Source organism: Vanellus vanellus (genome assembly GCF_965231255.1).
Source record: "Vanellus vanellus genome assembly, chromosome: 6".
Taxonomy (NCBI): Eukaryota; Metazoa; Chordata; class Aves; order Charadriiformes; family Charadriidae; genus Vanellus; species Vanellus vanellus.
The window spans coordinates 31,386,490-31,413,427 of NC_138911.1; the positions used below are offsets into that span (position 1 = coordinate 31,386,490).

At 39.2% G+C, this 26,938-nt stretch overlaps 1 protein-coding gene across 4 annotated transcripts in view; it reads left to right on the forward strand.

Moving 5' to 3' along the window:
• Positions 1-26,938, forward strand: part of NUMB (NUMB endocytic adaptor protein) — a 232,027-nt gene that overhangs the window by 174,649 nt on the left and 30,440 nt on the right. For all 4 annotated transcript variants that reach the window (XM_082484876.1, XM_082484873.1, XM_082484875.1 and 1 more), the window contains one exon: positions 21,010-21,153. In XM_082484876.1, coding sequence (XP_082341002.1) covers positions 21,028-21,153 — 126 coding nt within the window. In that variant the 5' untranslated portion in view covers positions 21,010-21,027. The remainder of the gene's footprint in view (positions 1-21,009; positions 21,154-26,938) is intronic.

Genomic DNA, 26,938 nt, shown 5'->3' on the forward strand with positions numbered 1-26,938 from the left:
GGGACTTAACTCTGTAATTGTAGGCCTCTATTATATTAAGTAATATTAAGCATTATGCTCCTTTGGAATAGGCTGAAACTTCCTGCTGTCTAGGCCTGTAACTGTCTTACTAGTGTACACCTAGAGATCCTTTCTTCTGCACAGTTATTTTTATATGCTGAAGAGTAAAGTAGCTCTGTCAATCAAATGACAAACTTGGACACCACGGGCAAAAGCAAGATTCACTAATAACACTTGATTCAATTTATAGAACTGAATGTACTATGTGGTTTTTATACATGAGAGCCAATTTCAAATGTTTCGCTCTGGATGTTACCCTGCTCCTTGACAGTTGTTTTTGCAAGTTTTTTTAGGTTATCGGGGAGCACAGCTGGAAGTGGCTAAGCCTTGCACGTTCCTTGAAGATGCAGAGGGAAATGAGGATCTCCTGTGGAAAGCAAGGAACCTGCAGTGGCCTGTCCCACTGATGCAGTTGCTCAGGCTTTGCAGAAAAGGCATGGTGTCACTGAAGGTCTGCTTAAGTTGTGGTACCCAAGAAGAGGACTGTTATTGCCTGCTAAAACCCACCAGTTTCAATTCTCTGTCATCAAAGGATGGACTTTATGGCCGCATTAACTGTAGAACAAAAAAAAAAGGGGTTCAGTGGATTGTATTTTTATTTTTTTGTAGACAGTGTCAGTGCCCCTTCTGGTGGAATGTAATACGTGGCAGTCATGGTAACTAGTCACTGCACTAGTTTCTATAGCAGGATATAGCTACTGCTTCTAATGGAGATGTCCTAATGTATTACAATTGTAGTAGTCTCTTCCAAAATGTTTGCCTGGGAGTCAGATGTCTCAGAACTGATGCAGGTGCTACCAGAACCTCTGCAAAACCAGAGAGCTGAAGATGGCTTCGTTTTGTGTGCACTACAGCGTCTTACAGATCTCAGTTAGGTACCTCGGACGTAGCCTTTATTTTGACCCAAGGCCATGTCCAGTTTGTTTAATTTCCCAGAAGTGTTTTGGTGTACCTGACCCAGAAGGAAGGCTGTCCAGGCCCTTCCTGTTGCGGGTCATGTCTGTGTACCTAACGCAGGGCGATGTGGGTGGTAAAGAGAACTTGCAGGGAGTGTCTCAGGGCAGTCTGTTCAACGAAGCCTGGGTCACAGCTGCATTCTCGCCTTACGTGCTCTATCTTGCAGCAGTTTACCTTTTCATGCTCTGAATTTTGGAGAAATGTATCATCTGGATTTATTTGTGTGTGGTGTAACTGGCCAAGTCTGTGTGGTTAGTAATCGGTGGACTTCTTAAAACAACAGACCTTTTTTTTTCAAATGGTAAGTTTAAGTACTATGGAAACCAACAACTTAATTCTATAGGTAAAAGCGAGCATTTCGTAGGAGGCTTTTCTTTTCAAAACCTGGGTGGACTGAATTAAAATTATTACAGGAGGTATTTGTTAGCGCTTCTGATTGAATAAGGTACTACAACATACTCTGTCAGTTCTGTTTTCTTCGACTAGTTGAGTAATGTGTTTATTCTCTGAACTAAGCTTGTGAACTTCCCCTTCACTTCTTAAAAACTGAATACCACATCTTTAAGGTTTTGCGAGTTTTAAAATTTGAGAGATTCTATGAAAGATGGTAAATGAATTACGAGGTATCCTCAGGAAGTTGATTTCTTTTTAAAACATGCATCCTAATGTAGCTGAGAACATCACGTAGGAGTGCTTTTCAAGTTCTCTGAACTCATCTCTACCAAAACCTTTAAATTTATTGAGATCTTTAAATAACATTTTTAACTGTACTTATGGTGGGAATCTTTAACCACTTATAATAGATTCAGAAAACTAGTTACTAGTTACTGATACGTTGAAACAGTTTGAACCTTTGAAATGTATTAAATAAACACTGGGGGTTTTTACATTGTATTTAGTAGATACATTTGAGTGTTTCTCTCCTTTGAAGTTTTGAGCCTTGCATTTGGTTTTAAACATCATACTCAATAAGCTGATCCATAATGCTATTAATATTCAGATTTCTATGCAAAATCTATTTCTTCTGCGATGCCTGTCAATAATTAGCCCCCTTAAAAGCTAGGTAAGGTGCCACTTAGCAATAGCTGTGCTAACGATGAAGTAATGTCTTTTTACTCATGTTTTAGTCCTTATTTCCTTACCTTTTTCTTCCTCAGACCTAGAACATAATGCATAGTCAGTAATACTGACACACATTGCCTGCTTCCATAATCTCCGGGTAACTATATCTTCAAAATTGGAGCCAGAGGACTCGGTTCATCAACCTGGGATGCTTAGCTTTTACAGAGGTGTTCAGTCATCTCTCTTGCAACTCCCATGGTCCATTCCAGTCTCGCTTTGGAGAGAAGGGGAGCTCTGCCCAGAGCTTCACATATTTTAGCTACTTTAATTTTACCAACATAACCGGTTTTATGTTGGTAAAATATTATATTATAATCTTACTATCCAGTAGGAAGTATAGCCTCCTGCTGTGAACCTAAAGACTATCCAATATTTTAGGAATGCTTTCTAACCTTTTTTCCAACATCAGGAAAATCAGTATGTCAAATATCCCTGTTCTGCACAATCCCCACCCTTCTTACCCCTTTAGGAAAAAAAATGGCAAGCTTGCTTTAGATGTCTTGACTCTTGTGAAATACAAGATTGTTATTTTTTTTAATCTTTTCAGATTTTAATTGTTTCATAAGTCCAGGGTGGCTTACAGAAGAGGGCCTAGCAGTAACAAAATTTACAAAACTCCTTCGTAGAAGGAAAGTCGCTTAACTACAGAGAATATTTTGAAAAGTAAAAATATTCTTAGTAGAACAACATCCCCCCAAAAGCAATTAAACAAACAAACAAAAGGAGTAAAAAAAATTAAAGTGGAAAAATTGGACCAGATCATATGTATGTTCATTTATGAATACGATCTTAAGCATGGGCAGATTTTAGGTATGTTCTGTGAAGTTAATTAACCTGGTCATTCAAATATTTGTGGATCTTTTGCCTTATTAGGTAATAAGGAAGGACGGAATTGGTTCATCTGCTCAGCAGTGGTGTCCAAGGCTTAACTCATGCTGTTTGAAGTACTGAAAGTTTTAAATATTAGTCTCAATTGTTCTGGAAATTACCACTAGTTCAGGAATGATAGTTCATTTTAATAAAACATGCAGCCAGTCTGAGTGCATTGTCAACTTAGTAACCTATATTATGATTTTTCACTGCAGAAGCAGGATAGGAATGAGGTGGAGCAGCTGCAAGTCTTACAGCCCCTCTCTGAGACAAAAAACGTGGAAATGCCTCTTGCTGCAGAGTTGGATTTGTAGTACAAAACTCAGACCTCCAGGGAGGCTGCTGATGCTCCTTAGCTGAGCCTAGCAGTATGTCAAACACACTTGTGTGTTGCCTTCATCCTTATGTCTTGTGTTACAGGGCAGTCTGCTACCAGTTAATGCATTTTTTCACACAAATTTTACTTGTTTTACCTAGAAAAGATTAATTCAGTAACAGGATCATATGCATCAGTATATAATATATGGGGGAATTTGTCTGTAGCCCAAACCCCTGATTTCTTCCACAGCCTTATCTCTCAGTTGCTCTGTTCTTTGAGACTTCAGAGTGCGCAGGCCGTATGCCTTAAAGTAGGCCACTTCCTAAATCTCCTCTTCTTCCTTAATTTTATATTGCTGCAACTTTACTCAGTGTGTAATTGGTGTTTGGGTCTCCTACATATGGCTCCAATCTCATCCTATATCTACAGAACTAGATGTTTATAGCAAACCCGCCTAAATGTGTTATTCCAGCAGTGAGAAACTAATCCAGTGCACATTGTGATTCCTCCTGCGCCTACGTCAGTGACCAACTGTTGAGTTTTGGCATGCGTTGCATTCCTGGGTGTGGTTGTAGGACAATCCAAGACAGCCTCGGTTGTCTTGGCATTGTTACAGCAGCCTGTCACAGTGTAGAGGTTCACGTTAGAGGCTACAAAAAGTATTTCATTCCACATGGTGAAGTTATTTTGTCACCATCATCTTTAGTTCTTTTTTTTTTTTTTTTTTTTTTGTAAGGTTTGAGGGAGAGAGAAGTTACATGAGTAAGAAGAAAGGCCTGGTGTGGTTCACAAACTCAATACATTTTTAAAATATTTTGAGTCCTGGGAATTAAAATTCCTATAGTTGTGGTTGCTTTTCAGTTTTGGGGTTTAGAATCCTGGGTATGCTGAATTTCATCCTATTATTTCTGCTATAGATTGAGGGTTTAAGGAGGTTTCATCTTGTAACACTGGTTAAGTCTACTTGCAGCCAGCATGACTGCAATGCTTAATCTTGAGAAGCTTCTAAAATGCAAGTGACCAAGACTGACCAAGACAGGACTCGGGTATGAGTTAAGGTTGAACATAGAAGGACTAAGCGTGGGAAGGAAAAAAGGACTGAGCATGGAAAACGAAAACCCGCAGTAGCTGTCAGACATGATGCATGGGCTGCAGTCACTTCTTGTGACAGGGAACTCTGGACAGGCAATGCGTATATGAGTGTACTGGAAACTGTTGTCACTTAATAGTGTTGGCATCGCTCAAACTCAAGACTTGGAAAGGCTAAGAAAGTTCTGTTCATTTGTATAGTCAGACACTGTGTACTTTATAGAAATGTTTCTATATAATCCCTGTATAAACAGTGCTGGAGGTCAACTTCCAGTCCTCATATTTCACAACAGAGAGAGGTGGAAAAGGAGAACCTGATTTTTGCAAATGTGGCCTCTTTCTTTATAGAGTATTTTCTCACAGACAGTGAGGGAATGATAAGAATATAAAATTCATTAAGAACTCTGAACTTGTTCAAATGCTTCAGCTCTCCTTAGCAGGGAAGATGGAGGGACTGAGCTAGGCTGCCTGTGCAAATTCTTATGCTACTACTTTTGCAGCTTGATAAATTTCGTTGAAGAAGCCTTATTTATGTAAAATATTGAGTGTAAATAACTGAAGAACATGTTATTTCATAGGTGATTGATCTTTTTGGGTAGTATTTGTGAGTTTATCAACTTTGCCTAACCACTGGAAAAAATCAATTTGGCATGACTCTTAAATACGCTTAGTGTGAAATTTGAGGAAAGGTGGTTTGTGGCTTCCAATGATACTTTTTGAGGTATGTAATTCAAATGCCTGTAGACACTTGCATAATTTTACTGTCATTAGGCTAAATTGGCCAGAGAAACATACATAATAGCTACTTGGCTTTTTCTCCTAATTTGTATGACCTCTGCGATGCTGCTCTTTCTGAATAGGAATCCAGCTTCTCAAGTCTCGATGCTAGGAAAACTGTGATAAAATGCTTGTATTTAGAAGGGAAGGCTTTATATAAATGCTTTCAGCATCTCTTTATCTACAGTGGTAAGCTGGACTGCTGCAAATGTCAAAAGAAACCTCTTACAGAGAGATGAGGAGTTCTGCAGTTCTTGTCTGAGAATCCTCTCCTTTTCCAGAAAATAATGCCACTGGAGAAGACCACGGCCGTTAATAGTGGTAGCTGTCTGGTGCAATGTGTGCAGCTCCAGAAAGCTGTCGGTAAGATGCTGTCGTGTACATAATCTCAGGAAGTGAAGCTTGAGCTAGGAAGATACAGGACAAACCATAAGCAGAGTAGAAGGATGGCACTGTAATAGAGATAAGTGGCATCTGATGGAGAATCAGCCTTTGAAATGAAATCTGTCCTTTAGGAAGTAATGTGAGGTATTTGCACCCAGCAAGTGCTAGAAAATGCACGCAGGGAGACCCTACCCATTCTAATATAGAAGACCTTTGTTTTGTTAGTGCTAGTTGATGTATGTTTGCAAGACACTATTTGCCATCAGTTAACCAGTGGTGAAGATTGCTAAAGCTGCTAGAACAACGGTGCAGTTTGAATGGACTTTCTAAGTTCAGCCGTGTGCAGTAATGTTTTCTGGCCAAGTGAAACATGTGGCTTTGGTAATTTCAAAGGGGCATAAGATGATGCTTCATCCCCCAGCAGTTGTGGTCGAGATCCACTCTTGTAGAATTTGCCAGCAAGAAGGGATTATGCCAGCTTCTTAAGTGATCTGATTTTCATAGAGTGGAATAGGCAGGCTTTCTATCTCCGTTCAGTACCTATGGCACCAACTCGCTATTTGCACCCCCTGCTCATAAATTCCCTTCCTTTGAATGCAGTAAATAAGGTGAAGTTTAATGTACATAGATGAACTGTAGGATAATTAAGGAACTTATAATTGATTCCCTGTAAAGGAAGGTAGTGTTGTCTCCCAAACAGTTTCAATGACATTCTGAATGGTGGTACCCATATTATCAATGTCCTGTATGCTGCCTGTTGTATAAGGGACAACTGTACCTTCTGTAAGGAATAGACTGGGGTTTATTTTTTAATGGTTTCTGAACTTAACAGTGCCCTCTGCCTTCCCTTTTTAAGAATGGTGATTTATGAATGGAGTAGTTACGCTCCAGTCAGCTGCCAGAATAACTGAGTTTATTCAAGGTGCTGCTCAAATCAGTGGCACCCTGTGACTAGTCACTGGTGAAGATAACACAGTTGTGACTTTTATGGTTGTGTGAAACTGGCAGCACAATATCCAGTATCCTTTGTACCAAGTCCCTATCATGCCTGCTCTGCTGCGGTCCCAACTGTTACATTGCAGACATTTTTAGACTGCTTTCCTCTTCATGCCGTCTTCTGCTTCCAAGCTCGGTTGCCACCCCAGGAAGCAGCTGTCTTTTGTGTAAGTAAGGTGATGTGTTGCTGTCTTGGTACGGAGAACAAGGCGCACCATTTAATCCACCAGCCTGGGCGGCAGCAGCAGGATTTCATCCTTGCCCAGGCTATGGAGCTCATACTGCTTCTATGTCAAACTCATTCATACCAGGAGTGAAAGTCCACTCCTGCAAGTGATGACTTGGTTACTTTGATCTGCCACTTGCTCCGTGCTGTGTCTGGTTTTGAGGAGGGACTGGCAGCAGCATGCTGTGCTGCAAGCGTAGAAAGGCTGCCCGTGGGTGCAGGATTTCAGGGTCGTCGGGTGATATTTCTGTCTGTGCTCAGCTTGAAGCTTCATTGGGCCTCGTGTTCATCAGAGCAATCAGTGAGACTGAAGACAATTTTCCTGGTTGTTTCCCGTTTGACTTTTCTTGTTCCTTTGCCAAACAGTTTAAAGTTGGGAAGATGACAGCTTGTGTATGATTCATGAGGCTGCTGCAGCCGTGTGGTTTTCCAGCATGTGTTACTTCTGGGCAGTGTACTTCTTGGCACTCTGTTTCTGCCACCAAACTCTGTGTGTTGCAGTAGATCGTTGTAGCTGCTTTACTGTAGTGAGTGACAGCTGATTTAGCAAGGTGAGAGACATCTGTGGATTTTGCAGTTCCAGCCTGGCTGAGGTCATTTGGTCAGCCTGGTGCGCTCGTGAGGACTGTTGGCATCAGTGGAGCTCCTGAATTGCCGCTGTTGTGGGCAGCCCTGCCCGTGCTCCTGTACTGACGCATGGGCAGCCTGATCTCCCTCTGGGGGAACATGACCCTTTACGTGGCTGCAGGACACGTTTAACCATCTGAAAGAGATGGGAAATGTGATCCCATGTACGATAAATGGAATCCTACTTTGCTTAAGATCATGGTAGGAGTGAGGGAGGTAATTTCTATACCAGTAACATAATGTGAGGACAACTTTAGGCATCTGTATTCTCTGTACTTGCCTCTGTAGTTTGGCGTGATGTTAATGTTGGACTTTCTTCCTGGATTTGAACAACAGTAACAAGAAAGCCAAGAGCTCAATTTTTCCGAATAATGAACAGCTTTGTCTTTTTGTCCATGTCTCAGCTGGCAGCTTATTTTAAATAAAGTTAATAGGTGCACAATTGCAGTACAATATGCAATATTTCTGTAGCTCTTAGTAAGTGTTCTATGTCTTGCTGCACTAAGAATATGGGAACGCTTTTGATCTTAATTTTTAGATTCTACAGACAATTTCAGTGGAGGTTGTTTATTATTACATGAAGGTTATTTTAAACTGTTGGTATTAGGATGCACATTGCGACCGTCTCTTAAAATCCATTTTGAGATGTGAGTACAACTTGTAAGGAAAACATACATGCGAAGGCTTGTTCTGGCTTTTGATGCATGTTTGTTTGTAGTGCTTGTCTGTATTGTAGCAGAAAGTCTATGCTGAGCTTGAAAGAGATAATAAAACCTGTATGCTAACAGTTGGAATTAATATGGGGAAGAGAAACCTACCAGAAAAAAGTTGAATTAAGTTCCCATATTTTTATGACGAGGAAGGTGGTACAGTAAGGCTGAATCCATTGTATTCTAAGCCGAAGACTTGGCTCGTGTGCTAAATTACCATATATTTAATTTTCACTAGAAGCTGAAATGCTGATGTGAGTGCTTGCAGTGCAGTTAGTAGGTAAAGCAGTTTTACTAGTTTGGAACAGTCTGTTTCAGGTAATGAAATTAGTTTGGTTCCGCCCTCCCCCTGCCCCCAAACTAGAGTGTGTTATATTGGACTAAGTGGTTTAAATGTTGTCTACAGGCTGGAATTAAGATCTCGTGGTGCTGGAAAGACCAAGTATTTTTACTGGATTGTTAAAGAATTGAACATACTGCTTCCATTTCTCGATTAATGTGTTGGTTTGGTTTTTTTTAAAAAAAGTCTTCATTATCATGGAGGAATTTTGTAATTATTAATTTGGTATTAGGTGAAAAGGATGGAAACCGTCTGTTTGGATGTCTACTGAGTTATTTAGAGAAATATATTTCCATTTTTAGGTATACTTAAAGTAGGTTTGTATAACTGAACTGTTTTTTCTCTCCACTGAGTGTAATTGGAGTATAAATAACCAGTTTGGATGTGGACTCCTGGATTTAGAGACATCTTGAGCTGTATGTGATAATTCTAACTGAGCATGTAATTGTGGATTCATGTTATTGCTGATCAGCAATAATGTGTTACTAACTTCAGTGATCATAATGAAACCTGGTAACTTCTGTGAAAGGAAATGGCTGAGAGATTACTATAAATATTTTAAAAAATAGCACCTATGAGATTTCCTATCAATAGCAGTTAAATTCCTATCTACTGCCTCCGTAAAGACAAACGTCACTATCCTCATAAGCAAAAGGCTTTAAATGCCAAGTGATAGGAAGTAGGGAGGGAAGTATGCATCTGTTTAAGAGCTGATCTGAAAAACTTGACTTGGAGTTCTTCCAAAAAACCCCAAACCTTAGATGCAGTCTGATTGATTTTTCTTTTTATCCTTTAAAGTACTATTGTAGAACCTGAGGGGAAAAAAACGTAAGACAGTCATCAAGTCAATGTATTCTTGCTACTGTCACATGAATATTATGTTCTGGTAACTGATTCTATGACACTTGGGGTTGGGGAATTTTTTGCCACAAACTACATAGCTCAGGATTTTATGAAGTTAAATACTTTTAAAAGACATCTCTTTATTTATGTTGCTATATATAATTTTCAAAATCACTCAGTAAGCCACTGAAGTTGTGCTTGGGTCTTAACACTTCACAAGCATGGGAAACGTTAGGCATGAAATGAGGTTTTACGTGCTATGTAATCATAAGGAATACTAGTTGTGTATATACAAAATTGTACCAGAAAGATGGAATTGCATCAGAGTACCCTGCTGAGACACCTGTTGTTTAAGGAATCTGTCACCATAGTCCCTACATCTTGTGAGTTCTTCTGTGGGTGATGAAACATGTGGCTTGTATTAGACTCTAGAGAGCATGCAGAATATTTTTAAAGGTATTTAACTGGTGTGGTAATTCAGAAAACATTGCAACCTGTGTGCGTAAAAGAATGTATAGCTTGTTTCTGACTTCTGATTTGATTACATGTGTGTAAAGCAAACAGATTTGGGAAATAATCCTGTTAGTTCCCGGTAATTCTTTGCAAAGAGAAAAAGAGTTATGGAACAACTCCGAACTTGCATTAAACAGGTGTACAAACATTAACATTAATTCCTAATATAATAAATAAGAATTCTTCTGTGAAGAAAAATTTATGTTCTTACAAGGTAACCACAGTCGCTATGCTGGACACCAGAGCAAGTTCTCTAAGAAGATTCTGCCCATCTTTTATGTGAAAGTGAACTTTTTTGTGTTGCTAGATTTATTGAGGGATGATCAAATGATTTTCCGATATTCTGACAGCCAGAAAAAGGTATCTTTTATGTAGGAAACCTGCCATTTTCACACAAGCTTGGCGCAAAGCCTTCACAATTTCACTTTGTAAGTTATAAATTCATATGAAAAATGCCTTTTGTGACACTCGCCCTCCTCCTCTGTATTGGCTGCAGTCAAGAGTGTGGCTGATTTACCGTGAACAAGCTGAAGAAAATGCACAGATAAAAGGAACTTAATTATATTTATCTAACTGCTGGAGGATGGGAGCGAGTAAAGTGAACTGCCACGTAACAGCTGCCAAGCAGTGACAAGTGGTTGGGCCCACTGCAGTAATGGTAGAAGGAGGAGTCATCTGTCATCCTGTGAATGGATGAGCTAATTCTTCCTCACACGTACTCCATGTGTGAGGAGTTAAGCTAACTTTCATTTTCTAATTGAGATTGACTAACGCGCACATGGCTTGTTGCCACAGGAATGCAAATCTTGTGAGCTCTCTGGAAGATCCAAATTCACGCGCTGGTTTTCATTTAAATGTCTTGAGCTCTAGAAACTTCTGCTGCTGTGGGCTGGGGAAAGGGAGCTCCTTACCACGTGGGGTGAGCCAGCTCTTGCCGGCGCTGGTGTAGCGGGGTGCTAGCAACTCTGCTGGGATGCTGTGACAGCTGTCACACGGGGGCTTGGCCGGATGAACTGGTGGTGAAGGGAGACCAGCTTGTGAGTTATGCTGGTTTGCAACAAGGACTCTGTAGCACAGTAATTCTCTCTGATACGGTCAGTGTTGGATCCCGAAGAAGCATAGAAGGTTAAGGTAGACGTGAAATAAGCCTTCCCAGCTGATCAGCTTGAACTGGGCGGTTTCCTGAACGGGAGGCTGCACCTCCACCACAGTTTCTAATACCCTTTGGAAGTTTTGATCAAATAATTTGGGGGTTTTGTTTGCTTGTTTTGTTTTTTTTAATCCTTTTCTATTTTTAGTTTGTAAAACATCCCAGGGCAAGGAATTGTGCAAGTTAATTCTGTGTTATGAGGGAAATACTATTTTATTTTGAAACCTGGACTGCTATAGAATTCCATTGTTTCTCCACAACTTCTACAACAGAAGAATTGGAAAATCATCATGCCCTGTTCATTTTCTAGCACTTGTGATACTATAATTTTTGTAGCTCTCCCCTCCAGCAGATTGCTTTTCTGAGGTGAAGACCTTTGTTGTATCTCATCTGTCCTTGAACAGAACCTGTTGAGGTAGTCCTCATTATCCTTGTTACCTTCCTGCATTTTTTTGTTTCAATTCAGAAAGGGTATACTAGCTACAACAATTATATCTGGTCTTATGCTGTGGCATCCTACTGTTTTTTCTTTGCTCCTTTCATAATAATTTTTACTGCTGTTTGCTTATTCGACAGTTGCATTTTTAGAGGACTAAACATGTGATTTATGATCTTTCCTAGACAATAGTAATAGATTAATTCATATTCATCGTTATTTATAGTTAGGGTCATTCTCCTGTCCTGCTTCCATGTGCTTTTCTCTGCTGGTTTTATCCCAGAATAATTTCTTCTTTAGAGACCCTCTTATATCCGTAAAATCAGTTTAATCTCCTCCAGAACATTTTGCATTAGCTGTAAACAGCCACTTAACTGTTTGCTTTTGAGAACATATATGAATAAAATAAAAATCACTGTTTCCAGTGGAGAGCCCTGTGTAACTCCCCGTTCTGCATTTAAGCTTCCCTCATTCTTGTGGATTTGCCTAGTGTGAGTTACCTACTTTCTCTATACTTGAATCCTACTTGCCGACAGACTTGGCAGCTCTACGATCCGTTCTGACTGAAGATTTCTCTGACACAAATTTATAGTTTATTGTTCCGAATTCTTTTGGAACATGGACCATGTGGACTGGACTTTTAAGGCTGCTGTGTGCCAGTGCAGAACACTGTTGCTGGAGCATTTGACCAAAATGCTGTGGCTTTCACTTTTGTGTTGAGGATGACCATCGTATATGACGCACTGTGTAAAGTTTCAGTATGAATACGTTTCTGTTTTTTTTTTTAAAATCTTGCTAAAGTGGATCCTCCCCGTAACCTGGTTTAGAGTGCATGTTGGTTCCTGAAATGCGTGCTCTGGATCTGTAGCTTGTTTGTATGCTGTTTCTGCTCTCACTTATGATCTAGAACCAAAAATACAGTGCGTGTCATATGTTTCTGAACTCACAGTAAGTAGGTAATGATCAGGTCAATAGCACAAAGGTATGACTGATTGGTTTATAGTTGACCTTTTTTGTGCCTAAGCAGCAAATGTTTGCCGTACTGGATACAATTCCTTGTCTATTCAAACACTGATTACTTGGTTATGAAACATTTATAGGTCCTACTGAAGTAGCTTTCGTGTAAAAACCTTAGATTTGTGACTGATTTACCAATAAAATATGCTTATTTTACTTGTAAAAGTTACTTTCTTTAAATTTTGAAAATGCATTTATTTTTGTGAGATTTGACATATTTAACTTCAAGCTTTGGTTTGTGGATTTGGGTGATTACAGGAAATCTTCTTCCACTGTTTCAGCCCTTTTTGTACTTTCTTTAATACCCAATTTCTTTTCTAAATTCAGAATGGCATTTCTAAAGATACCTTTTAAACCGGAGATGTTCATGTTTGAAAAGTCTTTAGTTGTCTGAGGTTTAGCTGCCCTAAATGTAAATGATTCACTTGGAAATGGCGTGACTTGGTTAGTTAAAATTCTTCCCATGCGTGCAGACGAGCTGCAAAGCAGAATTGCTTGAACTGCTTTCTACAAGGCACAGCTAGTGTTTCTTTAGAAAACTTTTGCTTATTTTCAGTTGTTATAGGTAGTATAATTCAACTCGCTTTGTATCACGTAGAGTGTTTAGGAGACCTGCTTTTCACTAGTGGCTGACAGTCATTGCAGCGTATTTTTAGAGTGAGCCTATAAAACAAGGGGATTACTGCCTTATATCTCTGCACTTAAACATTTTAGCATACTGTATAGGACTCTAGTCAGAGTTTGCAGTTGCTGTGGAGTCTGATGAATTGGGACATTTGCTTTAGAATACGGGGCTTGCTTTCTTTTATTTGTGGAACTTCACAGGTTTGGGAGAGGCGAGCGATTTCTTATTGCATTGCATATCTTTAGGAATAACTTCTGCCTTGCAATGATCAAACTTGTATTTTTCTGACAGTTTAAGAGTCTGAGTGTGGTTGCTGTGCTGGTACTTCTGTTACATTCTGCTGTAGAATACTGAATGCTGTATTTAATTGCTGCAGTCTGGGGATATTTATGTTTGAAGAGTCCAGCACATTTTGTAAATCCTAAGCTTTGGGACAGGGCTTCTAGTAGCAGAATGTTTTAGCCACACAATTGTTAATGGTGTATTGGAGTAAAGTTCATTATTTCGTTTCCTGATATTTCATAAGCTATCTGCAATTTTTCTTTAACTCTGGTCTTTACCAGTAAGATGTTGCTGTCATAACATTTTTTCCCCTTCTTCCACCCTCATCTGTAGTGCAGACAGAATTGTCAAGTGCTCTGGAAACAGCTGTGGAGTGCTTACATGATACCTTAGCTCAGGTATGAGACAGCAAGAAAACTGATGGATTTGAGAGGATGACACATACCTCAGGTCTTACGATGACAGTGCATCACAATTTCTAAGAATGCTGTCAGAGAAATTTATATTATTATTAACTCTTTTACAAAGAGTTTAGGATTGCTGTTTCTGCTCTATCTTCAAAGTATGATCTAATTATTACTTTCACTGCTGGAAAGTCAGTTTTCTACAGCTGATATTCTTGTTTCGGTAGTCTTTTTATTACGTATCCAACACTTTGTTTTTCTGCAACAAGGAAAATCGCCTTACTTTGAACTCTAATAACAGCAAAACCAAAATGTATTTACTGGCTCAACAAATGAATTCATGCTTCACCTTCATGTGTATTTTGATGTCTTCAAATGCATACTTGTAGTATTGTATTATTAGATCTTAATTGGGTAATGAAAGGGTAAATGGGTTGGAAAGCCATGTGGTGAATAATGTGGTTAGTCATACCGTATTGCGTAAGCAGGACTGTTAACGTTTTAGTGAGCATGCTCGTATGGTTACATGCCTGCCTTTGCTTCAGTGTGACAGTGCTGGATTTAATTAGATTTTATGGGATCTAAACTTACAAAAAGGCTCAAAGTTCTGCATTCAAAACCTGACACATGGGGTGACCTTTTCTTCCTTAGAAGATAAGGGTACTCTGTGTTCTTGTGCTGGTGAATAATTGCAGAGAAGCTGTTGCAGGGCAATTGCAGCAAGTTTTGGCTAACCTTTACAGTAGGCTTGGAGAGATAGGGCATTGCATGTTTTTGTACTGTGTAAGTGGGAGAGGAGGGGAGACTGTTTGTTTAGCAGCAATGCTTAATAAGGATTTTTTCAGAGAAGTAAAACTCCATTCTGGCAGCTTCATAGTAGGCAGGGGCAGACTATTTACCTTGGTGGCAATCGACTTGCTTTCCTAGCTTGCCTCTTTCTTATAAATGAAACCTTATCATTGTAGATGTAGAGATTCAAACTGTGCATTAGTAAGCAAAACAGATCTGAATGTTTTAAACCACTTCATTATATTTGCGTTCATACTGCAGGTAAGCCTGCCAAAACCAAATCTTGGCCCAAGAAAATGGCTTGAAACAAGCATATGTCTTTGCTGATGTCCTAGTGTCCGGGTTACAGCCAAGATTTACAATAATGTTGAACTGTCAGCAGTGAACTGAGTTTTATAGGAAAAAGCAATGCAGAATACTCTTCTGAAATATGGAAGCGCAGGCTGTTTACGTTTCCTGGTGTGAACCCTTGTGGATTTTGTAATAAAACTCAAGTTTTGATAATGCTAAAAAGATAGCTGTTAGACATGAGTCTTTGGACAGGTGTGTCCAGGTTGTACTTGCACAAGAACTCAAAGCTACAGAGTTTTCTAAGGATACAGGTCTTCACAGCTGTGCCAGGGAATGTTTCTGGAATGTTTTCCTAGTTAAGTAGGTTAGGCAAACGCATTTTTTTCAATGAGATTAAGACAATTTGCATGTCCTCTTAGGTCTGAAGTATCAGGTAACTGGTATCAGGAAAACTGATATATAAAACTGGTATGAGGAAAAAATGCATCCTTATTCAGAAAGCTTTGATGTCAAGAAATGCCTGGTGTTTCTCAGGCAAAAACCATATTAGAGATGGATGAACTTGTTGCTCTGGGTTTCTGGCTCTGTTTGGCTTGTTTCTTTCTTTATTAGCAATATTAGGTGCAATTCACGGGGAAAGAGGACGTAGCTGATAGTTGTGCAGCTGCTCCTACCGCACCTATGTGTGGCCAGCAGGCAATGCAGGTATGAATGAGACTTTTTTAATTACTTAGTCTGATTGTAACATGTTAATTGAATTAGTTTTACATGGAGGCTTGTGAATTTTAGAGTCTTCCCTATAACATATTGTACTTAAACCTAGATTTCCCTGCTGTTTGAAATGCATACTTTAGGAATTTTATTGATGTTACTCCTGATGGTTCAGGCTTGCAGGAGGACTCGTAGTATAAAGCGGGATGGCACCAGTGTGCGTGTGCGTGTTCCCTCCCGTGCCCTGGCTACTCTGTACTTGTTGCAGACTGCAGGGAGTACTTTGCCCTTACTTGACCCATGACTTTCTCTTTTTCTAAATTGGTAAAGTAAATAGGAAACAGGATTCAATTCTGAGAGAAAACAGAAAGTAATCCCAAACACTCTGAATGGTTTTAAAAAACTGGCTGAAGACTTGAAATCAGTTTTTATCCTTTTTCCGTTGCAAACAAAAAAGATACTACATAATTGAACACAGACTAAATAACATTTGTGAAGTCTAGAGTTCAGAAGAAAGATAGAAATGGTTTTATGTTGTTTTTTTTTATCCTCAGTGTTGAAACCGTAGGTGGTTGGTTTGCGTGAAATGTAGTACCCCTAAGCCTAAAATCTAACCACTTAAATTTGTGAACACAATTCAGTTACCAATACTGTCCTTCTGCCCTGCAGATTGTGTAGTTTGGATCACCTTGTAGTAGCAACTGCTACGCAAGAAACCTTTATGCAAAATGTAAATGAACTGCTTATCTGAAGGTATGGGTACATGCGTAAACTCCTGCAAGGCAAGCTAAGCTCCAAATTTGCATCATCAGCAGCTCCCACCTGATCTAGCTTCAGTTAACGTGAAAGCTTACACATCTCCCACTGAAGGGTAAATTGCTGGCTTGTGCTCACTGAAGGGTAAAAGTGAACACACTCATACAGCAGAGCAGCTAACAAGACATGAATTAACATGCTAGTTTATCTTGCAGTAATTTGTTCTGCAGCCATAACCCGATGATGCACAAGGCAATGAAGCCGAGAGTGCTTCAACATGCACTTTTATCCGTGACAATGTTGTTTCTGTCTGTCTGCTGTCCCTGAGTTGTCAGTGAACAGATATGGTTTAAAATGGTACTTTTTCAGGTGGTCAGAAGAATAATGGTGCCAAAGCTCTCCTTAAGTTAGCTTTGGAGCTGTGTTTTCAAAATATCCAAAAGTATATCAGTTTGCATAAAAATAAATAGCAACATAAATTTATAAACTCACTATGTGAATAACTTGTCTTTTCGATGCCTTTTGTAGATGCTTTGGGAACTGGTGTAATGTTTAGTCTAATGTTGTAATCTCTTGTAGTCTCTTGGATTGCGAAAGTGGTAAAGGTTTTCTTGGGGGGGGGGAGGGGAGGGTTGGGGTTGGTTTTTTTGTTTATTTGTTTTTCCAACAAGCATGACCATTCAGATGTCAAGCTGTCTTCAGTTAGCCGCCTGGTAGAGATAACCTTGAAATGTAACAGAACCCAAAGTGGCTCTGTTTCATCTTTTCTCCAGAAGATCTTGGTGCTTTCACCCTTTTTTACTGTTTTGTCTCTGATACAACACTACATTTTGTGATTTAATTAGATTTTGAGTTTCCCCTGTCGGCTTTTCACCAGTTTTAATCTTCAAATACTGTTTCTCCGTTGTCCTGTCTCTGGGCCCAAGCTGGATTTGGGGATGTAGAAGTGAAAAGGAAATAGTGTCTTTGGTGGTTTGGTTTGTTCCTTCTTGGGGGTTTTTAAAATACTTTTAATTACAGGACAAAACCCCAGTTGCTAAGTAATAGAAAAGTCAGGGACAGATAACTTTCAGCCTGCATAATCCTAAGACTTTTTACAGTATCAGCAATGCTGTCAGTTTAGTAGAAAATACCCTGCTAGCTTGTTGCAGCCTAGGTTGGTGACTCGTCGTGTCGGCAGGCATCCTACGCTTGTACAGAAATGTGCACTGCGAAGAATTCAAAGGAGAAAATGCTCGCTGGTTTTTCTCAAGGGCTCCTGCGCAGGGATTTTGAGCTCCAGACAAAATTAGTAGAAAGTTCAGCACCTAATTGCAGCAATTCATGTGCTTCTCTCCTGAATCCTCAAATATTCAGCCTGTGTGAATTGTTTTACTTAATGCTTCCCATCAGATGGCAATTTTGGTTATATTGGGCTGAAACGCATGTTACCAGCAAATTAGGTGTTTATAGGGCAAACTATTTTGCAACCTACTCGAAACAGTCTGACATCTCAGAAAATCTGAGCGTGGCAGTTGGAGAAAGCTTGCTGGTTGCCTAACCAGAAATTAATTTTGCTATTTGTCAGCATTGCTATCAAATAGAATAAGCTATTTTTAAATTGTTTGTTGTCAACATGACCTCAAAATTAGAACATGTAGGAAAATGGGTTTGGTTTTCAGTGAAAAGGAAATACTTTTGGGCAAAATGCCACTTCAGCTTCTCGTAGGAAGTGTAGTTGAGGAACTCTTATTCTCATCCACCCCTGTGGGTTGAGATTCCTGGTCAGAATAAATCTCCGATAAGGTACCAGTCTCCTGGGCAAAAGCAATGCTTCCTGGGAGAAGTCCAAGGAAATGCTCACATAAGCAAATGTTATCATAAGACAATTAGACAGCGATTTCACAAGTGGTACAGCGGCTGCGTGCTGTTCTCAGTTTTTGTTATTTACTGAAGCTTTTGAGATTCAGAGTTACCTTGAAAACTTTACCACAGGTTGTTTTTTACACGTTTGTAGGTCTGAAATTTCTACAAAGCATTCTTTCATCGGTCATACTCAGAATACAGGCAGATGAGCCTGCATCTCTTTGTATCTCCCTCTTTGGCAGAGGGGAGTCTCTATACCCATTTCTCCGTCACCCAAGCGCAAGGTTGGGCGGCCGGGCTTTAAGCTATGCGCTGACCAGACTCCTGAGCTTTGCGCCGAAGCAGCTGGAGCAGCGGTTTTGCTCATCGTGCAGTGGCGCTGCTAGTCTTCAGCAGGGACAAGGGCGCGCGTCTGTCCTCTTGAGCTGAGGTACTGTGTGTCGATTTGCTGCAGTACATGTCACCTGCCTGACGTCACTGAATGGCCCCCCTTGAAATTCTGGTTCCTTTAGACCGAGTGGTGCATAGACTCCTCCGTCTGCTGTTTGTAAAGCAAAATACGTAACTGATACTGCTCTGATGCCTCTCTAAGCCTTAATGAAGACTAGAAGCCTTGCATTTCCTCTTAAAACTTCCAGAATTGCCTTTGCACATTCAAAGATTTTTAAATGGCTGTTAGCTTGTAAAATAAAGAAACTGTGTTTGTAGATGAGCTGCTTCAGCTTGTTTAGTGGTAAGAAATGTGCATGTGTTCTATTTTGCACACGTGTTCTACTCTTTAAATCCTACCAAGTAAGTTCAAGAAAATATTTTATGTTACTAGTTATGTCAGGAATTTTGCAGCTATGAAGGAATGACACTAACACTGCTTTAAAACTAGATAATTGCAATTGAGAATCCCCGACCAACTTCCTATCCCTGCTCTTACACGGCTTGTTAGAGCTCGTGGCTATTTTAGGTACACGCTCCCTTCCAGGGACAGTCATCTAGCCTTTGCTGTATACATCTAAACCCTTCACTTAATTCGCAAGAGATATTTGGATTGCTTGGAGTGCTACACTTTATGGCTTTCAAACACCCATAAAGCAGCTTTGAGCACGGGCCTTTGCTGCAAAAGCGGAGTTTGGTGTGGTTGTTTGCTAATGTAGAAACACTTCAGGAATTATGCTGAAAGAATGCCCCACAATGCTACAAGACCAGGCGGCATTGCGGTCGTTACTGAACTCGTGCCTGTGAGTAGCATGCTTATTTGCACTTTAACAAGTATTAACATCACCACTCTTAAATTTCTCACTTCCAGTGATATAATGGTGTTTTCTCTATCCATGGGTATATCTTTAAATTATTACTTGTTTTACAATATTGCTTTTAGTAGACAATGGAAAGACAGAAGATTCTAGAGAAATGAGCCAATGCCATGCCTGTAAGGTACAGTGGGAACTGGCTTTTCTAATGACTTACAGCTTGAGGAGGAAAGTAACAGCTGCTGAAAGAGGGACTGGGGAGTTAGTGACAAAACTCACACCTTTTTGTTACTTGGAATGGCTAAAGTTATGAAACAATGTTTTTAATTTGGCTGGTCAGAATGAGGTCTGGAGGGCAGTGATTTTCTGTAATGCTTTTAATTCTTGACTTTTGTTCAGCTTTGAAATTGTTGCGTTTTGAACTTAAGCTTCCTAAATGTCAGATGCCACAAACATGAAGGTGTTGATTTTTCTCACCTATGTGAAATAGTTTTAACTGGAAAACACTGGTTCTTTTAAGGGTTTAAAATAGTGTTCAAACTGCTTTTAAAGCTGCTTTCATTGAAAGCCCACATATTGACAAACATAAACGTCTATATTCTGTAGCTTAGTTAATCTAATGGGAAATAAGCATATATAATCCAGTTAGATTTTGTTGCCTTGCGTTCTGCAGCATCTGTTTTTCTATCAAAATGAGACGTCACGGTTGTAAGAAGGCTGCTTCTTCAGGAAAGAAGAGAAATATCTCAAGAAGCCTTTCAGCAGCATGTTTTCTACATTCCTCAAGGTGTATCCCATATGACTTTACTTCCGTAGGTGAATACTGAGTCTTTTTATTAGTAGCACTTTCTCTGAGAGCTTCTTGGCTAATTGCAGTTTGAATCTAGTAAAGGTGAGCATGTCTAAAGTATAGATTGGCTTGTATATAGAAACTGATACATAAAAGAATAGTGTATAAAAAGTATCTAATTCTGGACTTTGGAAGTGTAATTACAGAACTGTCTTTCCCCATTGAAGAGGTAAGACTGTAATTGTTTAGGGACTTAACCCAGGACATGGAAGTCAATTCAGTGCATTTCTCATTTAAACATAAGAACCAGTAGACTAAGCAAGGGCTGGACTGTGCCCCTCAGTAAAAGCATGAACCTACCACTTGTGCTTAAAGAACAGCACAGGCGTGTAATTTTAGGAGCAGTCTTAGGGCTGCGAATCTTTGCCTTGCAGGGGTGCCTTGGAAGCTTGTGCTACGGGTGTCCTGCTTGGTTGCTCCACCTAGGTGTTTATATTCGGGGAGACAGGATCTCATATGCATCACTTATCAGAGCCGCTCTGTCAGCTATTTTAGGTAACCTTATGCGCAAGAGTAATAGTTATTCCTGGGTCAAATGCTTCAGTTGCTGTGGAAAGATATTAAACAAGTAATGTGGATTTGTGTTTTCCACTTTGAAGTGACTATCTATCTATCTTTGAATCGGTCCAAAATATTTTCCTTTCACAGGTACCGCCATTCATATTTGCAGAAGCTCAGACTTTTCACAGGGCTATTTGTCATGATAGTGGTTGACCCAAAGTGGCTAAATGTGTGGTTTGGTGCCTATTGGCAGTTTTCTTTCTTTCTTCTTCTAGGACGTGAAAATCTGAGAAATGAACAAATTACGGCAAAGCTTTAGGAGAAAGAAAGATGTCTATGTCCCGGAGGCCAGTAGGCCTCATCAGTGGCAGACTGATGAAGAAGGCGTTCGAACTGGCAAGTGTAGCTTTCCTGTTAAGGTAAGAGTTTCTGCCTTTCTTTCAGATATCCATGAAATACTCTTGCCATGAATTATTATTTGAGGGTTTTTTTGGCAAGCATAAGCCAGTGGCATGCTTCATTACACACTGACCTATTTTACAGTCTGCTCTCATTGCAAAGGATGTGGCTTTTTTTAAAAGCCCAGATGAGTCATGTAACAAATGTCTTGGAAAATCACTGTCTGAGATATCCTACGTTATTATCTAGTTGAAATAAATCATGTAGCTAGGCAGAGGAGTAATAAAATATTTGTCTTCGTTTTTCTGGAAGAGCAGAAATGATAGACCTCTTGGATTGCATGGAAAGGTACTCGGTTCTCTGTTAAAAGTGGAGTTACGGTTACAGTTTGACTTGTAAGGTAAGCAGTGGGTTGTGCTTGGAAAGGAATCCTTCCTCCCTTTTGATAATTGAAAACATTGCAAAGAAACACCTGGGTTTCCTTCCAGTGCTTGAGGTTATAAGCACTTGCTAACTTCTGAGAGTGTCTTCTGTGCTATGATTTTGTGTGTGTTTATATTACAGACTATTAATGCATGTGAAACTGAAATTACTCTTTTGAAGTCTGAGAACTCATTGCAGATTATTGGAGTATTAGAAATAGTTTTTTTCTTTTGTGTCACTATTTCTCCTTCCCCTTTATTTAAGAAATGACATTATTTTAATACTAAATATTATTCTAAAATATTAATACTTAAGAAAATATAACAATAAAAATAAATATGAAATTAGGGTGTCTTGTTGCCTATGTTCCCCTTGTAATCAAAAGCTTTCTTCCTCAAAGCACACTAATACTAACGACAATAGATTGTAAGCAGATGACACTTATGGTAAGCTAACAGATTAAATATCAATGCACAAGGAAAACAGTCTGTGGTTCTGACACCTAAGGACCCTTTATTAGTTATCTGTATTATACTTAAAGTAATTCTATCCGATAGTTAAGCAGGTGACGTTGATAGGTGGAACTCTTGAAACTGGTGGTTACATATTTTTGTAAACTCGTGGGTATGTGCAGATATACAATAAATTTGAGAATAGGTTCATGCCCTTCTTTACCCTACTATAGTTGCTTATGTGTTCTTTTACATATACTCAAGTGCTTATAACGTTTCAGGTTGGTTATGGTTGCTTGCTTACTTGTCTTTGTCTTGTGTTAGTTTTCTGCTAGAAGGAAGGAACTGCAGTCCAATGCTAAACTGAGATGGTGTTTTGCCAGAGCTTTGAAAGTAACTGCTCTGTGGAAGCTCAAACTTAGATTAAGGTTTAACACTGTCTAGGAGGGAACAGAGCTGATACAGCTTAAGGATCGTTATGTTTTAATAATTTAACCATTGCACAGGTTGAAAAGCAAAATGCTCAATTTCTAGACATGTAGTTTTACTCCAACTTTTTCAGTCCTTTACTGAACACAAAGGGTGTGAACCATTCGTCTATTCTGGGCACATGTATCCAAAGTCAAAAAAGGTTTTAGGCTCTTCTGTGCTGAAGAGGCATAGAAATGCATGCGTCTTTGCATCCTGTCATCATAATGACACTTGTTTACCTTTATTTGCCCACTTTATACTGGAATTCACTGAATTAATTTAATTTGTTCATTGGAAAAAATACTCTGAAGTAAACACATCTTTACATATGTTTCTTGATTTGATCAAAATAGTAGACTATTAATATTTAAAGAATTTGCAATTAGATTAAAACTTAATATCAAGTTGTTCTGGTTTTAAGAGGTGTGTTAACTTAGTCTATTAGAATCTATCTTCCAGAATACTGTGCCTTGAGGTGGGCAGTAGTGGAAATTTTTATTAGGCTTGGGATGCAAAGTGGGTGTTAACTGGTGTTTAATAGATACAGACAGGAAGTATGCCATTGTGAGTGAACGAGATAAACCAGATGTAGAGTCATCGGTTTAGTGGGTGGTACTATATTTTGCTTGCAAAAAGAATAGAACTTTGTGCTATTGAAGGAGAGTATCCTGTCACGCTGCTCTTGGGTATTATTCAGAAATTCTTACATTCCGGGAAAAGTATGCCGTCGCCTATGTTCTTAAATATCTGATGAGGTGACTTTTCTTCCTGATGCTCCATAGTGGAGGAGAATAAACTGAGATATTTTGGGGAAAATGGTTAACGAATATGAATGCATTCAAGTGTGAAACATGGTGAAAATATCTTCATTTCCTTAAAGTTCCTAATTGGGAATTTGAGAGGGACCCATTGTGTGTAGTATAGCTGCTCAACCACAGTGTAATATGTTTTTGGGGGGGTTATTCTGTCCTTATTCTTTATGGTGTGCCTTGCCCACTCTCTAAAAATTATCGGCTGTAGTTTTTCAGAGGTCAAAGCATAACTGAGTGGAAAGATTGGAGTCTGGCTTTTGCAGGGATGATGAAGATTTTACCTGTATAGCAGGTGAACACCTGAGAATTGTTAACAAATGTCTCTACAGCTGTCTTTAAGGTTTTCTGTATGAAAGTAAAATACATGAAACTAACGTAGTAGCAGCCATGTTGAGGGCTTTGTTCCTTCTAATGCTTGCTATTTTAATTTAGGTAAGACTTAACATTTTTTTTAGAGATAGGAGACTAGTACAATCACACAGTAGTGAATGTTTGCTCTCAGTTTCTCATGTAAAAGAGAAATATCATGAACATTTGATGTGTGAAAGAAATGTCACTCTCTTAAAGTAGTGTTGAGTTCGTGTGTTTTAACTTCTTGCCTTTGGGCATTTATATTTTGCCTAGTGTCAGGGTGTTTCTAGAGTGCTAGCACAGATTTATCCTTTTTCAAATATTAGAAAACATGTGGAAGCACTTTGAAAGTCATGTTACAAAAGAGGATTTCATCCTGCCTCCAGTCTTCGTTCTGTTAGTGCTGGACAGGGACTCCAGTACCTGCTCATTCATTGTGCTTTGAGGATGCTGTACTGCAAACAGATTTAATGTTGTTGAAAGGATTTCTATATTGGCACAGTTCTAGAAGCTTTTCCTGTGCTACGTCCACAGCTGATCCTTATTGTTAATTAAAGTCTGTAGGTCTGCTGTTGTTTTTTGAGCAAATCTGATGCATCTGTGGATCATCTTTGTAGATCATTTGGTAGAGAAGATGCTCTGTGGAAAGTATTGGCAAAATTCCTATTACGTTGTTGCTTTAAAATTGAGGGAAGTGGATTTGATGCACAGTTAGTTCGCTCTGTGAGAGAACTATATATTTATAAGCTGTGCTTATAAATTCGGAGGTGGTGATAATCCTGGGTGTGTACTGTTACTTTTAGGCACTAACACTTTTTTGTTTGTTTGTGTAACAGTCAGTGGTTTTCTCCAAGTTGAAGCGGCTGTATTGTATGTAGCAAGCTACTGATCATATTTTTCTCAGTCATCTTAGTGTGTGCAGGATGTGTTTACAGATAGCTCTTCACTGTGTTGGAAATCTAACCGTGCTTGAGATGGTAATCTGACACATTCAAAATTGGGCCTTGGGATGGCTACTGACATTCCTGCACTGCTCTCCTGCGTAAACTGCTTTGAATCGGCTAAAGTTGCATTGGAAGAAGAGACAGGATGCTGGAGTGTACTACTGAATGTGTCTTTTGGCACTCCGCTGCATCAGCAGTGAGACAGGTGCCTGTCTGTCAGCAAAGGTATGAAAAGGATGTTAAACTTGTGTTTAGACAAGTGTGACTTGCAGACTTTTGCTATTCCACTGGGAACACAATAGTGTTGCTCTTCTAACTTTTGTGGTGTGGAGGCATGGTACATTGCAGCTTTTATAGATGTACTCAGAGTTGCTCCATTATTAAATGTGGCACTCTTACAGCTGCTGGAAAGTCTGTGTAAAAGTATATTTTCAGGGGCGAATTGTCTTCCACCATCCTAACAACCTAAAAAATAATGACTGTTTCAGTAGTGAATCCTCTCTGAGGGAAAAAGTGTGCCAGATATATGTAACGTACAAGGGACTTAGACTGAGACATTGTATTTAAAACTATTTGGAGGCAGATTATTCTAACAGACATTACAGCCGCACTTATCAGTGCTATAATTTATTTTTACGCAATCTTTATACATCATAATTGCAAAAAGTGAAGTTCATTGACATACACATTTTCAAACTTGCTTTCTTGCTCCAGACACTACCTCACTGAGAACATGCAGCTGCTCTATGTTTTAATGACTAAAATATTTGACACTAGGGCTTCTTTTGTCTGAAATGCCTTTCCAAATGTCCCTCTGGGTAAGTAGTTTTTATTCATACAAATGCACTTTAGAGTAACTGGCCTGTGAAATTTATATCAGAAAAATTAGGTCATTTGCCTCTACTTAGCAGAACTAAACAAATCCAAACATTTGCAAGTTCTTGGCGGTTCTAACCAACTGGGTATGTTAAATAGAATATTAACAGCTGATTCCTACCTGTGGTTCTAGAAGACACAACAGTCACATATCTTGGATTAATTTAATTAGTCTTATTCTTTCACTTTCATGTTTTTGGTGGTCAATCTCTTTTGACCTTAATGTGCCTAAAGGTCCTGTTGCCTATAGCCTGCAAGCTTACTTGCATATTTTATTCCATTTATTCCAACTGGAAGACTAAAGATATCAGTGAATAAAGTCCATGTGGTAGAGTAACAAACCACGTTTGTATTTTTGAATTTGCAGTCTGGGATTTGCTGCTGACTGCTTGGTATCATGTGGATTATACTCAACTGTTTCCTGTCTTGCCTTTGCTTCGGTGGGAGATGTTTGGAGGACACCATATTGCTCTGTATTCAAGCAGAGACAGAAAAAAAGGGAACAACTTGTGCTGAGTGCTGTAGAGTATCCTCACTGGGACCTGTGAGTGTCAGTTTTCATCCCTGGGGTCCCTGTGACCTGGCAGCGTGTTGTGTCATTAGGCCATGCGTGGCCCGGCTGAAACCGCCATCAGTAGGAAATAGGCCGTTTCTATCACTTTGCTGTGAGCTCTCGCAACACTCGTAGCTGCCCAGTTGTCTGTCTTTAATATTGAACTTCATTCCTTTAGTGTCTAATTTATAAATTCTCATATTAGAAAGACCATCTTATTTTCAATCAGTTTATGAAGACAGCTTGCATGTGATTGTGTTTCTCCGGATCAGAGAGGGCTTGTACTCAGCACAGGTAACTGGCTTTTATTTTATGTCTTAAATGCCCTTCTAGTTTGAAATAATAGTAGCTGTGAAAGAATTTAAAGACTTAAATGCTGAAGTGCCTTTAAATTAGGGCATGTGATATTTTTGACTGTGAAAGCTTGAGATGCTTTATCTTTGGAAACTATGTTAAGTATTTTTTAGAAGTTAATGTGACAAATCTGCTGATTTCTGAATTGTTGCATGGCTTACACATTAAACACTACAAATCCCTACCTCCTAAGGCATGCATTGGTGTTAAGCAACGAAACAATAACCTCTCCTATTGAATGCTAACCCAGCAGCAAGCAGAGGTACATTTTTAAAAATCCTAAAGCATTTGAAGATCCCAGAAAAAATCTTTAAGACAGCTAATTATAAAAGAATTGTGATTATAAAAGCAGGTATGAGACTTGCCTCAAATGTATTCCTCTGCATTTTTGACACAATAAAAAGGAATGTAATGCAAATTCCCTCATCTTTAAACTTTCTCTACCATTTGTCTCTCGCCAGCCTTAGTTTTGTTTGAATAGGCCTTTTGCAAACAAGAAGTTTTTAAATATCTAAGCTTCTATACTCAATTTTTTAAACCCTCCAGGCTTTTGGCCAAGGTCAAATTCA